Source organism: Hyaena hyaena, unplaced genomic scaffold (assembly GCF_003009895.1).
Source record: "Hyaena hyaena isolate Hyena2069 unplaced genomic scaffold, ASM300989v1 scaffold_0, whole genome shotgun sequence".
NCBI lineage: Eukaryota > Metazoa > Chordata > Mammalia > Carnivora > Hyaenidae > Hyaena > Hyaena hyaena.
The window spans coordinates 10,015,747-10,031,605 of record NW_024080632.1 but is presented as its reverse complement, the minus strand read 5'-3'; the positions used below and the strand labels follow the sequence as shown (position 1 = coordinate 10,031,605).

The 15,859-nt window shown below is 50.1% G+C and overlaps 1 protein-coding gene across 1 annotated transcript in view; it reads right to left on the bottom strand.

Moving 5' to 3' along the window:
- Positions 1-456: 456 nt before the first annotated feature.
- Positions 457-15,859, bottom strand: part of FBXW8 (F-box and WD repeat domain containing 8) — a 117,496-nt gene continuing 102,093 nt past the window's right edge. Inside the window, exons 9-11 of the mRNA XM_039216412.1 lie at positions 3,443-3,616; positions 1,348-1,455; positions 457-954 (exon numbers count right to left, since the gene is read on the bottom strand). Coding sequence (XP_039072343.1) covers positions 828-954; positions 1,348-1,455; positions 3,443-3,616 — 409 coding nt within the window. The 3' untranslated portion in view covers positions 457-827. The remainder of the gene's footprint in view (positions 955-1,347; positions 1,456-3,442; positions 3,617-15,859) is intronic.

Sequence of the window (15,859 nt, the reverse complement as noted above, 5' to 3'; positions counted from 1 at the left end):
TTACATCAAGAGTAATGTGAGGGTTTGCCCCCTTCATCCTTTGGAAATGGAAGCCGTTTACGGTACTGCAGAGGCCCCTGGTGCTGCCCTGCTCTGGCGCAGCGGTTTAGGGGAGTGGTTTCTCCGCCAGCTCTTCCATCCTACGTGGAAGACGGGACGGCTGTTTACGCAACACATGTAGAAAATAATCTACTTTGTATCACGGGTCGTGGACAAAACAGGAGACCAGATAGTCCTCAATGTGACTGTATAAACATATAATTATGAATCATGGTAAGAACGATGAGGAAGCAGTACTGTGACCCCAGGTTGGTACCGGGTAAGGGTAGCACAGACCACCCCGAGGGAATACGTGACCTCAGCTCCCTCCCCTGCCCTGGAAGAAAGGGCTTGAAGACCTGAACGATGCTGGCTGCCTGGAACAGGGGCATCCTGCAGGCAGGGGGGGCAAGGGGCCCTGCACCGTGCGTACAGATGCAGGGGGAGATGCACACGGGCTCCAGGGGAGAGGGGCCCCGGCTAGGGCCCGGGTGACCAGGATAGCTGGGCGGGGAGCAGATGCAGGGGGAGGGAGGAGGTGTAGTATGAGTCGTGAGAGGGAGGCCCTGAAAGCCACAGAGGAGGACCCGAGCACCCAGAAAACCGAGACGGAGCTAGCCACTTTGCACAGGCAGCTACAGAAAAACGTACCGGCAGCCGAGGAGTATGTGGGGCCAGACCGGTGCAGCCGGGGCTGTGCTCTTCCCCCGGATGCTTACAGCCCAGCACAGAGCTCTGGGGAGTTTTCAAATGCATCAGGCTGGTTCTTCCCCCTCTGCTGCGTGGTCCTAGGGGAAGGCGAGCGCCAGGGCATAGCCGGCCGCGGTGTCCTCGGGCGCCCGGCACACGGGCAGCGTGCTCTGCAGGGCCAGCCGCTCCACCGCAAACTCGTAGGCGTGGACCAGCCCGCGGTGTCTAGAGGAAGCACAGACAGCAGCGCATCGGGATGGTGCCCACCCTGGACAGCCCGGCCCCGAACGCTCACGGCCACTCAGTCCCGGGACTGGAGGCCGGGCCACCTGCAGTCACCTGAGCCCCTGCACGGGGGTCTCTCCCTCGCTGGGAATGGAGTTCCCCCGCCGATGGGGCAGGAGGAGGGGGCTCTGCCCCCGTCACCGGGAGTGTGACCACAGCGGGAACATAGCCCTGGTGTGGGGAGCCCACGTGGCCACGGGAGTTCACAGTTTCTATGAAGGTCACGGCTGAGGGAAGACGTGTGGGGGACGAGGTGGCATGGGGGTTCCGGTAATAGAATCAAACTAAGATGGTCTGTCCTGAACACCCGCAAGCCCAGCCCTGCACGCTGACCTCCTGTGGGCCGTGAAGTCCAGGTCGGTGTTCCGCACCACCCTCTCGTAGGGCACGTTGGCCGTGATGAGGCTGTGGCTGTTGAAGGACAGGTGTCGAACGGGGTGTCTGGAACAGAACAGGAGAGTGCCTGGTAAAGGGAAGTCCCCCTAAACTGGAAGTTGAGAGTCCAGGGGCTCTAGAACCCTCTGCCAAGCTTCTCACGAACAGAGGAGGAACCTGGGGCCCCTGGGGCGGGCGGGCAGAGACTCGCCCCGGTACCACTGTCGACAAGTCCGGGTGCCCCGTTTCCTGGCCGACCACCCAACTTGGTGTGTTTTGACATAAAGGATTTTAGCAGCGTGTGGAGAGGACGGCCCCCTGGCCGGCTGGCCCTGGATAGGTTCACTGAGCGGCCCCTCTGCAGGGCATGGGGCTGATCCGTCAGAGGCCCCCTCCCAAGTTTGAAAGGGCTACACCTGCTGTTGGGAGTCTCTGAACGTGCTTTTGTGCTGCAAAATTTTGCAACAATCGCTTGAAATCAATTGATGGAGTAAAGTTTTTGTTCTAAAAACTTTCTTCATCCAGGGCCTGCCTCCTATGGTCCCAGCACCAAGCCAGGGACCGCAGGATGTAAAAGGTGTCTCATGCCAGCAGGAGCCTGCTATCAGATGCTTCCTCGGTAAGGATGTAAGAGTGCATTCCCCCAAAACGAAGCCAGTGTTTCTAAAGCATGAGAGGTGTCACAAGCCCCAGGGCTGGAACACAGGCTTCAGCACGGGCCCAGCAGCCAGGCCTTGCAGGAGGGCGGAGAGGAGGGCGCATCTGTGCGCAGAGCAGGGGACCCGGCCCTGCCACTCCAGGCTTTAGGACACCAACCAGAAGGAAGTGTGTCTGGAAGACTTCACTCGGGGACAGGCGAGAACAGCTGACTTTGGCGGAAGAGGCCCCGATGTCCCGCGGGGCTGGACCGGAGGCTCGAGAGAACCCAGACCGGCTGCCGCACAGGCAGGCAGGACCTGGTGAGCACGGCCCAGCCCTTTGCTGGTGGCCACAGGGGCCTTGCCCGGGACAAGCCACTATCCAGGGGGAGAACTGGTGGTACGTTTACAAAGGAGCGAGGAAGGCAAGTGCTGGGAAGACCTCCCTGACTGTGGCTTCACTTGAATGAGCTGGCAGCAGAACAGCTGTTCAGGGAGAGAAAATGAGATCTTGCTGGAGCCCAGTCCTAGAGAACGAGGAGGAGCTGCTGCTGAAAAGCGGGACGGGATGGTGCCAGTCCCCCAGGGCCAGAGCTGCAGTGAGCAGTCACCCTCTCGGGCAGAAGGTGCTGGGATGCCGCCACGGAGGACTTTTAGTTGCCTTCTGGCACCACCTGGTGGCAACTCCCTGCATCACCACAGAAAGTGGGAAAAGGGGTTTACACCTGTTTGCGGGGTAAGGCAGGGCTGGACCCAGCCAGGCGATGTAGTCTGAGGGAGGCTGCTGGAGGGAGCGAGCGCTAGCCACTTCCTGTTTGAACCTTGACTGCACTGCCTTTTCTTACTAGGACTTGAAGTGTGTACTTGGGGGCCTCAGCATCTGTATGTTTTTTGTTAAGCTCATGCTCTGCTCTGCGGAACCTGTCTTCACAGTGGTGGTGAGGGCCAGCTGTAAAGAAAGCTCTCCTCCTCCTCCACCCCCCACTGGAGGCATGTAGGGTAAGGGGGAGGGAGAGCCCCTTCCCCGTGCAAGATGGAGGTGGCCTCAAGTCAGCCAGTTAGGCCTCCTTGACGTTATATGCCTACATTTGTGAGCCCCCAACCTACACTTGGGATAATGAAATGACAGATTCCTCCCTCCTTAGTCAAGCGCCCTGAGAAATGGGCAGACGATCAAGGTCACGTTTGTCAGGACCCGAGGACGCAGTTGGGTACCCCCAGCAGGGCTTGCCTACCCCGGCTGGGCAGGCGGCACAGCAGCTTTCACAGTGTGAGAACAGCTCCGTCTCTGGGTCTTGGGTTCCTGGCCTGAGACGTGGACAGAGGGACCCACAGCAGCCCCCCCACTGCTCACGCCCAGCACGGCGTCGAACACGCATTTAGCACAAGGAACCGCTCCCGCTCCACTGCGTTACCTGGAGTGCACTTCCCACAGCTTCTGGTTCGTCCGATAATCCCACACCGAGACCAGGCCCTCCTCGCCTCCGCTGACGATTTTCCAGTCATCCATCTGTACTGCGGAAACTCCCAGTTGGTGGGCAGAGAGCGAAAGGGCGATTTTGTCAGTGCGGAGGTCGTGGATCCTCACCCTGGGAGGCCCGAGAAGAGAACGGGGATTCGTGTTAAGGCCCGAAATGACACATTCATCCTTGGTTGTGCTGGTCGATGCCCAACAATCTGGCAAAAGCAGAACAGTCAAAACAAAACAAAAACAACCTTGGGTGCCAACATCCTAATATTAATATAGAATTTACCACCTTATTAGTACTCAGCCAGAGGAGACTAAGATGCAATAGAGATGGATGAATTTACAGTACCAACAGCTGTCTAATCAGAATGATTATAAAGCCCCTGGAACAGGATAGACTCAAGACAAATATATGAGCTGACCTGTCACGCATGCTTCCTCTGCTCAACAGGGAAGACGCCAGCCCTGAGCACGAGTCCACGCCCAGGGAAGCTGAGTACTGACACCAGACTGTGAAGGCTGACCCGGTGGTAAGTGCACTGCCTGGCACAGCAGCTTTGCTGTTAAGGGCAGGAGGTAAGCCAGCCACGCTTGTGTGCACCCCAAACCTTGACCCAGCTGAGAAAATAACTCTTTTCTAGGACTGAATTTAACTTGACTTTGGAATTTCATCATCCTCTTGTTGAAATTTGGAAGGCAATGTGTAGTTGACTAAACATAAAAAAATCATGATGAGAGTACGTGGACACTTGGCTGTCACTTATCTCAAGTCCCAAAATAATTACTTGACTTGTAATAACGTGAATTTAAGAACCTCTTTAAAAATGACTTCAGTATATGCTGCTTTTCCACATCTAGACAATGAGACAGATCTATCTAGCAGCTCTTATCTAGCAGAGCACCAACACAGTTCCTGAAATAAGCCACAAAGCAAAAATTAAATGGGGCAAAACTTCAGTACAGGTGAATTTAACAGCCTCCCTGCTGCAAGTCAAAAAGGAAAAGACCCACCCACCGCCTAGCCGGAGGCCAGGCCCAGCTAATGCTAACATGGTAAATGTGGTCTAGACAGTGGTACGGAGAGAGGGTGTGAAGCTCGCTGCATCCTCCACTCCCAGTTACAAGGGCGCACACACAGATCGATGGTTTGTAGAGTTCCGAGGAACATTCGCTTGACCCAAAAATTCTATACCTCGTGGACCTACTGAAGTTTGAAGGCATAACTAAGATTTTTATCAGAAAAGGACCCCAAATCTGCCACCTGTGGGTGCGGCAAAATACTGGGCGGACAGTGAGGGGAGTGCACAGGCCCTGAGGGATGTACAGAACTCTCCAGCGCAGCGCGAAAAGCTGGCTTTGCGGAGTCAGCCTGCACGCAGGCCGAACCCACCCATGAGCAGGAAGGGCCTCAAATGGATCACCCGGTATAACAAATGCAACGTGGACTTCAGCACGAAAAGCTTTGTAAGGACGAAGGGGACAGTTTCGTAAGCGTCTGGTGAAACTTGCCTGGACAGGAAAAACCTACACGGACCTATTTTTTTTTTTGGAGATTTTTTTTTTTTTTAAGTAATTCAGTTTCTTTAGTCACTGTGTACTTTGGGTTTGAGCTGATTTTGTTAAATCTCCTGAGAATTACCCAACCGGACCCCCAAGGATAGAAAAAGTAGCAGTGAGTGGACCGGGAAAGGAAGCACGGGTCCCTGGAACAAGCCAGCAACGGCTGCACACGGGCTTCAGGGCACAGGAAGGAGAACAGCTTCCCTGATCTTGAGGTGAAGCTGGGGTCCTGTCACCACCCAGAGCCTGACCATCAGCACCAGGTCGGTGTCAGTGCTCAGACCCGAAGAAAATACAGCAGGGTCCAGAGCCACATGCTCCTAACGAGCACAACCCATGGCGGTGTCCGTTGATAGAGTTCACCAAGTTACTAGGAGAAGTGAGGAAAGCCATGATGTGCTAGAACACTTACTTCTAGTGAAGGCTTTAAAAAAGGATGGTTCATTTTTTCTAATACTGTGCCTTGTTTAAAAAAACAGATATGGTTTGGGGCACCTGGGTGGCTCAGCTGGGTGAGCATCAGACATTGGCTCAGGTCGTGATCTTGAGGTTCGCGAGTTAGAACTCCACACCAGGCTCTCTGTCTGATGTCAGCGCAGAGCCTGCTTGGGACCCTCTCTCTGCCCCTCCCCTGCTTGCACTCTCTCAAAAACAAAGATTAAAAAAAAAAAAAGACACAATTAGATAAAAGAAAAAATGAGGAGGAGACAAATTAGAGATGACAGCAGAAGATAATTCAGTAATAACTCAATCAAATGAAATTAATATGTCAGAATCAATAGCTGTCTTAGGTACAAACAACCCCTAGTTTGAAAAATGTAATCAAAGAAAAGATCCCACTCAGAATAGCGATTAAAGACAAAATACCCTCTAATAACTTTCTCAACGTGGAGCTCTGCCATATAGACATCGCATCAGAATAAATTATAGGTGACTCAGAGTTCAACATAATTAACTACGAGAATATTCAGAATCGGCAAGGCCCTTCTAAACAAACCCGTAAGTCAAAAAGGAAAATATTGATGATTACATATAAAAGTGTGGAAATTTTTCCCATATGGGAAAAAGAAGTCAAAGTCCAGGCAAATGGTAAACTGGGGGAAATGTATGCAACAGAGAGGACTGGCTAATTTCTTGTTAAAAAAAATCCCTTCAAATTGAAAGTAAAGATGGACAACCCAAAATTAAAATAAAAGCTAATAAAAAATAGTTAATAGGAAATTACTAATGGCTTTTAAACACATGTGAGGTGTGTTGACTGGTAAGGAGAGAAACAAAGACCTAAAACTACACTTTGATACCACCTGATACCCTCCACACCAGAGGGACCTGGGTCGATGGGCACTTACACACGCCTGATGTGAGCACAGACCCTCTTCAGGGAATGATCTGGCAATATCCAGCAGACAATATACTTCCTTCTGACCCAGCAGTTTCACTGCTAGGAATGTATCTAGGCTATACCTAACATATGGATACAAATACACATGGACATATAAGGCCAGTGGCACGGTTTTTAGTAGCAGAAGATGGGGTTTCTGTTTCAGACAACTTCTAGAACCTTCCTGCTAAAAACCACTGAATACTGCTGGATAAATCACACCCTTGAAAATGCACTGCTCAGTTCTCAAAGCAAGCGACTGCCCCATGGCCCATGCTGGGAGGCAGCCTGGACAGCTTGGGACTCTGTCTCTCCCTTTCTCTCTCTCTGCCCCTCCCCCTATTTTCACTCAGTCTCTCAAAATTTTTTAATGTTTATTTTTGAGAGAGACAGAGCATGAGTGGGGGAGGGACAGAGAGAGAGACACACAGAATTGGAGGCAGTCTCCAGACAGCACAGAGCCTGACATGGGGCTCCAACTCACAGACTGTGAGATCGTGACCTGAGCTGAAGTCGGATGGTTAACTGACAGAGCCACCCAGGTGCCCCTCAAAATAAATAAACTTAAAAAAACATACTTAAAGAAAAACTTCTGTAAATGAAAACACAGTCCCTGAAATTGAATTCATTAGATAGGCTGGAAGAGTTCGTGTTCAAGAGTTCAGACAAATCGGAAAGATGACCTAGAGTGGCGCACACATAAATATAAAATGTGACCGAGGAAGCAGTTCAGCTGGTGTCCAAAAGAAGTTGCAGACGGAGAAAACAAAGAATGCTGCAAACAGGCCACACTGAAGCAGTACGGGGCGGGCGTTTTCCTAGCATTAATGGAAGGCCCGCTGCTCACACTCGGTGAGCACTCATCGGAGTAAGAACAACACAGCGAAGACTATCTTACTAACGTGGGAAAATGCAGGAGACAAAGGCCTTAAATGCATCCTGAGGGGAAGACGCATCACCTCTGTACGAACGGCAACCAGCGTGGCAGAAGCCACGGGGTGCCGCGAAGGGCACGAGTGTCACCGACGGGGACGGCCCCAGCCAGCGACGGCAGTGCCAGCACGGCCCCACAGCGACCCCGGCCCATCTCTGCCGCAGGAAGGGCGCTGTCCCCCAGCCCCAGCTACGCAGGGGGAGCACGGGCCCAGGGGGTGAAGAATGTCCGTGCCTGTGCCGTGTGCGTACAAGACTCCCCTGGAGAACACTGACACGCAGCCCAGGCTGGGGACGACCGGGCTGCCCGGGAAGAGAGGGGCCCAGAAGCGTGGCTTCTCCCGCTATGTCGTGCTTTCGAAGGCGCAGGTTACCTGCTGCGGTGAAAAACTAAGATTCTGCAAGGACGCCCTTGAACTGGTGATGGCAGTTACCTGGGGAAGAGGGGAGGTAGCGGAACGAAGGGGCTAAAGGCGCCCTGTTTCCGACGTGGACTCATTCATGACGGGGCACCGGGGAAGCTGGGCGGTGGCCGCACCGGTGTGCTGTTCCTGTTCAAACCAGGCCGTGCCTTCTACACGCACTCCTCTGCGTGTGCTTTGTGTCACACACAGCCCAACTCCAGGGACACGGGCGAGGGCCTGGAGCCGCCTCGGGCCGCCGCCTAAGGCCCAGCTCTCCTACTATGGCCCGCCCTGCGGCCCCCTCCCCAGCCAGGGGCCTGGGACTACAGATGAGAGCGCAGGGAGCGGCCCTGGAAAACAAAGACCTCCCTCCGTCACCATTTAGGGCCACTTGAGGCATCTGCGGGTAAGAGAAGGGAGAAAAGGTGTAACCGCTGGGAAATGAAGGCTGGTGGCAGACGACCAACCGCAACTTGAATAGATGCATAGATGCGGGGCGGGGGTGCGGGGCGGGGGAGGGCAGGGCAGGGGGAGATTCTGGCCCAAGTACTTTTCAGCCCCGTATCTGGTTAATAAGGGCCTATTTCGTTGTGGTGATTTTCATAAAGAGCTCCTCTGTTGAATATTTATACTCCATAATTTACAGTTTGGCTGTTAGGAAGACAAAGGCAAACACAAATTTGGTCCAGAAGTTCAAAGTTTGCCATCTGTTTTCCTACTGTATTCAGATACCAGCATGGATGGCTCCAAACAAAATAAACAAATACACCAAAAGATACAGCATTTGTGTATTTTACATCACTAAGGAAAACAAAAACGGGCCAAAACAGACTTGAACTCCGCACCGGAAAAAAGGAAGAGCGTTTACATGGCCTCTCACTCTGCTTTCTCGGCAACGACAGAAAGGCGCGCCCCACGGTGGGCAGAGTCCGCACGGGCCACTCACTCCCACGAAGGAAGCGGTGTGGGCCTCGAACCCCCTGACCGGCCTACCCCAGCCTAAACCCCGTGTCGGCAAATTCAGGGCTCCGATCAGACTCCATGCTGGGCACCACAAACGGGCACAAAATAATGCCAAGACCGCCGGTTCCAGGGACAAGAAGAGGCCAACGGTAGATAATGTGAATTCCTGTCCTGCGAGTATTGCACCAACTTCGCCTGAAGAAGAGAAGAATAATTGGTCCGAAAGCTGTAATTGTGTTATGTTTAATATTCATGGTTGGGTTTGGAGGGCCGTTCCAACACTCGCTCTCCAGCCCCTCTCTAATGAAAATCACGCCCTAGGAGTCGGCTCTCACCCGCCAATTAAAATAAAAGACACCAGAACCTTCCAGAGACTCCAGCAGAGGAGCATCCATCTGACGGGCAGGGGACGTGCTGGAGCAGAGAGGGAGGCCCACTCCGGCTGGTCCTGTGCTCAGAGCTCTCAATAACCCACTCGAACACTTGCAGATGGAGCGAACACAACACTCGCGCCCTGCTCGCTCGCTCGCTCGCTGACAGCAGGGAGCAGCGAACCACACTTCCTATTTGTCAGGGCCAGAAGTGAGCTCCCAGACTGGGGGGGGGGGGAGGGTCACAACTCAGGGCTCATCTCCCATTGGCTTGGAATAAACAGTCCTGTATGATAATGAGGCAAATTGTATGTGAGGGCAGAGATGAAGCCTATTCAGACTCTGGCTCAGCAGTTTCATTTAGAAGGACCTGACCTAAAGCTGCATTTCTATCCAGAAAATAGATGGAACAAGTAAGAAGCCACTAAAATGGAAGTGTGTGTGTTTTTTTAAAGATCAAATTAATCAAGAAAGCTAGTGTGTGTGTGTGTGTGTGTGTGTATTTTTTTTAAAGAAATCAACACAGGATTCTGTTTTGTCTCACTGAACTTGGGTTATTAGAGAGGATCTTACATGTATATAACCTTCTATGCCAAAATCAATGGCCTTATCTATATAGCACTGACGACGGCCTCTGGTGAAGGATTTTTTTTTTTTAATTTTTTTTTTTAATGTTTTATTTATTTCTAGGAGAGAGAGAGAGACAGCGTGAGCAGGGGAGGGTCAGAGAGAGAGGGAGTCACAGAATGAAACAGGCTCCAGGCTCTGAGCTGGCAGTCAGCACAGAGCCCAACGCGGGGCTTGAACCCACGAACCACGAGATCATGACCTAAGCGAAAGTCGGACGCTTAACAGACTAAGCCACCCAGGCGCCCCTGAAGGATTCACTTTAAACAGCAACTAGAACATGCAGTTTTAAAGTGGAACCACCCAGTTCAATGACCCAACTCCAGGCTCTGCTCAGAGCTGTGTGTTTTAAAAGCTCTTTCTCTCTGAGGGTTAGAACACTCCTTACATTGTCCATGAACAGCAGCAGGACCCCCGGACCCATGACTCAACCTTTCGGGCCCTGGTTCCTCAGCTGGGCCAGCGCTGGATGGCCTTGAGGAGGTCTGTGAGCAATGACAGTGACATACATAACCCCCAAATAATATGGCACCAGATCCCAAACTGGAAACGCGAAAACATTTAGCTTACTTTAATATCCTTTTAGATTTTATATTTTAATCAGATGAATATACTCAGAATAACCTATTTTATGGTCAGTTGGTTTTCCACAATGGCACTGAGGCAGTTCGATTGGGAATGAACAGTCCATTCAACAGATGGGGCTGGGACAACGCGAGAGGGTGAGGCTGGACTCCCACCTCACAACATGCAAACATCAACTCTGGATGCACCGGAGACCCTACTGTAGCTGCCCAAACTAGAAAAACTCTTTGGCGAAAACATAAGAGTAAATCTTAGTGACCCTGGGCTAGGCAATGGCTTCTTCAATAGGACACTCAACAGCATTGGTGACAGAAAAAACAGATAAACTGAACATCACTGAAATTAAAACCTGTTGTGTTTCAGAGGCCGCCGCCAAGAGACTGAAGGCACAGCCCACAGAGTAGGAGGAAATACTTACAAATCGTGTCTGATAAAGGATTGGTATCTGTGATCTATGAAAGACTCTTACAACTCATCAATTAAAAAGACAACCCAGCTAAAAAATGGGCCAAGGATCTGAACAGACATTTATCTGATGAGGCCAAAAAGCAAATGAAAGGGTGTTCAACATCATCAACCACCAGGAGAATGAAAATCAAAACCACCATGAGCTACCCCTTCATGTCCGTTATGCTAGAATTAGAGACCAGGGCAAATACTGGCGAGGCCGTGGAGAAGTAAGAACCGTCGCCCATGGCAGCGGGGATGTGAAATGGTGCAGCCATTTTGAAAAAGCGTCTGTAAGTTCCTGATACGGGTAAACACTGAGTTACCATGGAAGCCATGAACTCCACTCCTAAGTATCTATGTAAGAAAACTGAAAACACATCTACACAAAAATTTGTACCTGAATGACGACAGATGTATTGATAACAGAAAGTGGAAGCAACCCAAATGTTCATTAACTGATGAAGAAGTGTGGTATACTCACACAATGAAGACTGCCTGTCCATAAAAAGGAATGAAGTAGTGATTCATGCTACACACAAGTGTATCTTGGAAACAATATGCTAAGTGGGAGAAGCCAGTCATGAAAGATCACTTCCATTTACAGGAAATGTCCCAAGCACACTGGGATGACGGGGATGGTCACACAACCTTGTGAAGGTTACACTCAATTGTACAGTTTAAATTGGTGAGTTGTAGGCAGGTGACTTTTGTCTCAATAAAGCTGCTAAAAATTTAAATAAGGCTGGAGAGAGGAGGGATGAGGGGGACAGGGCTGGAGAGTGGAGGGATGAGGGGGACAGGGCTGGAGAGAGGAGGGATGAGGGGGACAGGGCTGGAGAGAGGAGGGATGAGGGGGACAGGGCTGGAGAGTGGAGGGAACGGCGGGGGGTGGGGGGGACACTGACTGAAAGCACTCATGCACACAGGCCCGTCCCGGATCCTGGCACCTGTGAGCTGTGCAGGACAGACCCAAAGCAGTACAGGAAAGGCTGTACGATCTCAGCTCAGACCTGAGCCACTGCCGCCTCTGGTGAGCGGAACAGACCTTTTCCCCGCGGACAGAGACGGCCCCGAGACCCATGGGAAGATGCTCAACACCGCTCATCACCAGGGGAATGCAAGCCAAAACCACAATGAGAGGCGACCTCACGCCAGCCAGAATGGCTAGTGTCAAAGAGAAATAACAAGGGGGCCCTTGCGTGGCTCACTCGATTAAGCATCCAACTGTCGATTTTGGGTCAGGTCATGATCTCATGGTTGTGAGATCGAGCCCTGTGTCAGGCTCTGTGCTGACTGCAAGGAGTCTGCTTAGGATTCTCTCTCCCTCTGTCTTTCTCTCTCAAAATAAATATATGAACATATAAAGAAAAACCCAGAAAACCAAAACAGAAAAATAACAAGTGTTAGTGACAAGGTGGAGAAACGGGCACCCTCCTACACTGTTGGCGGGAATGTAAACCAGTGCTGCCGCTGTGGAGAAGAATATGGCGGTTCCTTGAAAAATTCAAAACTCCATCACTGGTTATTTACCTAAAGAAAATAACACTAATTCGAAAAGATGCATGGCATCCCTGTGTTCACTGCAGCATCATTTCCAAGAGCCAAGATACGGAAGCTGTGTATCCTGTGTCCGTCGATGGACAGAAGGATAAAGCTGTGGTGTGCATGTACAAGGGGCTATTACTCAGCCACAAAATGATGAAATCGTTCCTCCTGTAATGTGAATGGACCTAGAAGGTATTATACTAACTGAAATAAGTCAAAGAGAAAAAGACAAATACCATATGAGGTCACAGATGTGGACTCTAAACAACAAAACAAACGAACAAACAGAAACCAGAAACAGACTCATAAATCCAGAGAGCAAACTGGTGGCGGCCGGAGGAAAGGGGGGCCGGAGGATGAGCAAAATGGTAAAATGGTGAAGGAGACTAAGAGGGTACAGAATTCCGGTTATAAAATAAGTCACAGAGATGAAAAGTACAGCAAGAGGACGACAGCCCCGAATGTTAGAATACTATCATCTGGAAATAGATGGTAACTGCACTTGGTCTGGTGGTGATGGATAAATGGATAAAATGGCTGAGTACGCCTGAAACTAATGGCATTATAGGTCACCTGCATTCTAGTTTTGAAAAGTAAAAGACTATCTCAGACTAAGCCCTGGGTAGCATGCGTGTGGGACAGAGCCAGAGACGCATTAAAAAAAAAAAAAAAAAAAAAAAGAACCTTTGAAAATTGAGCAGACACTTGAATCACCACCCACAGAAGACAGAACTTCCAGCGGGAGCCTAACCAGGACGACTGCCTATTGAAAAGAAAAATTTTAACATTCTCCAGAGGGTTATACGATAGGATCCAAAGCAGACACAACGTAACATTCTAAATGTCCAGGAAACAGTCCTAAATTACTTGACATACCACCCCCTCCACCGCCACTGCAAAAAAAATTAAAAAACACAAAAAACAACCAGGAAAATGTGACCCAGTCTCATGGGGAAAAAACCAAAAACCCAGATTTGGGGCATCATCAGTGACTTAAAAGCAGCTACTGTGACTATATTCCAAGGAGTAAAGGTACAAATGATAAGAAAGAATGATGTTCTGAGCAGAGAAAGAGATCTAAGTGGAAATTTTGAACTAAAAATATCTGAAATAAAATTCACTGGATGGGCTCAGTAGGAACATGGAGATGACAGAGCGAGGCCGTGAACCTGACCTCAAACGGACAGCCGTGCAGTCTGAAGAACAGAAAGTTTAGGGAAGAAAATGAACACAGCCTCAGCGACTGATGGACGGTATTGGAAGGTGTGACTTTGACATCACTGAGTCCCAGGAGGAGAGGGGATTAGTGCAGAATAAAACATCTGCACAAGTAATGGCCGAAGCTTCCCAAATTTGGTAGAAGACATACATTTACAGATTTAAATGCTCAGTGAACGCCAGAGGTTCAACTAAAACCACCACCACCAAGTGGCCTTTTCCTGCAATCTTCCTCTAAGTAATCTATTCAAGCTTCTCGTAAATGTTATTCCCAGGCCATTAATTCATTTTTGCCTTCACTGAACAAATACATACTTTCATTTAATTAAAAACGCCATTGATTGCAAGAAGCACTGTGACTTTGGTTAACATTTAAGAATGCTGCCAATTTTACAGTGTCCTTGTAAAGGGCGAGTCCCGATTTCACAGATGTGAACGTGTAAAAAGAGAAGGGCATCTTAGAATAAATACAGAGCTTCGTGTTGAGCACTCCCGGAGCACTAGACTGTCGCTGTGGGGAGGAGCATGCATGGCGGCACTCTGTTACTCCTCGCTCTTCTTGGTTACCAGGAAAGGACGAAGTGTGCATTCAGAAGTCGCTGATCCACAGTGCTAAACTCTCATGCAGAGCCACACCTCTCTCTGCCCCTGCTTTATAGCCCTTCTCTCTCTAATCCGATCGTAGCTGTTTCCACCCAATCATTCTCTTCAACTTTATCAGACTCTAACCTGTTTCTTCTGGAGAGGGTGACAGGCTGGGTGAGCTTTTTCCTTTTTATTTTTTTCCCCCAAATGTTTATTTCTGAGAAAGAGACAGAACACTAGCAGGGGAGGGGTAGAGGGAGAGGGAGATAGAGAATCCGAAGCAGGTTCCAGGCTCCCAGCTGTCAACACAGAGCCCGAAGCAGGGCTTGAACCCATGGACCAAGAGATCATGACCTGAGCCAAAGTCAGTTGCTTAACTGAGCCACCCAGGTGCCCTGCTATTTTTTCCTTTTTAATTTCAGCCTATCCATCCCCTCGCTTCCCGCCCCCCCAAACTCCTTACAAAATTCCACATGCTTGCTGATTTCCTTATGTTAATGAAAAATTATTTTTGTCCTAACCTGGGACCATTTTATGTATCTTTAGAATCCACTTCACTCTTGGGGCGCCTGGGTGGCTCAGTTTGTTAAGCGTCCAACTTCGGCTCAGGTCATGATCTCACAGTTCGTGGGTTTGAGCCCCGCATTGGGCTCTGTGCTGACAGCTAGCTCAGAGCCTGGAGCCTGTTTCGGATTCTGTGTCTCCCTCTCTCTCTGACCCGCCCCTGTTCATGCTGTCTCTCTCTCTCTCTCAGAAATAAATAAAACATTAAAAAAATTAAAAAAAAAAAAAGAATCCACTTCACTCTTAAGTTACTGACAGAGTATGAAGAGAGTGCAGTGCAGATTAAGTTTAAGTCTAAAAAAGGAGGTTCCAGGGTTTTACAGTTGTATTGGCCATTAAGTGACAGCCAAGTACATATAGTTCTTCATAGCATTTGACCCCTTACTCCCACTTTTGAAATAAAACATAAGCTGTATGAGCCTGGATGTGCATTTCTAGTGAGATCCTACTCGTAGCTCCTTAAGCCTTTGGAGAACACACACACACACACACACACACACACACACACACACACACGACTTCCCTCTACTAATCTGAAAGCCTAGATTCCTAATCCTTTTCTTTTTCCAGACATATAATTATTTAACGCCTGTGTTTCAAATTCACGTTGCTTACAGGGCTCTTCCGCACCACAGCGGTCAAACAGCCGGCACGCAGTCCTGCCGCCCTGGTGAAACGCCACACTGACCACCCCTCCTGAACGCCAAACCACTAGTCTTGTCTTTTTACCCCACAGAGGCAGCGGATTAAGAAACAAACAACAAAAAACAAAAACCAAAACATTCGTTTCCTAATAAAGCAGGCTTAATGTGGTCAAATCTGCACTTGAAAATGACCAGTGAGGGGCGCCTGGGTGGCTCAGTCGTTGGGCATCTGACTTCGGCTCAGGTCATGATCTCGAGGTTCGTGGGTTCGAGCTCCGCGCCAGGCTCCATGCGGACAGCTGGAGCCTGCTTCAGATTCTGTGTGTGTGTGTGTGTCTCTCTCTCTGCCCCTCCCCCTCTTGTGCTCTCTCGAAAATAAACATTAAAAAAATTAAAGGAAAAAAAGAAAATGACCGGAGAGCCATTTTACCCAGGGCCTCAGCCCCTCTGCTGGCGACGGGGATGTAAATCAGGCGGCCCTGCTCCAGGGAGAAGTTCAGCCTGGCGGAGTCTGCAGGTCTCCTGACTGACAAG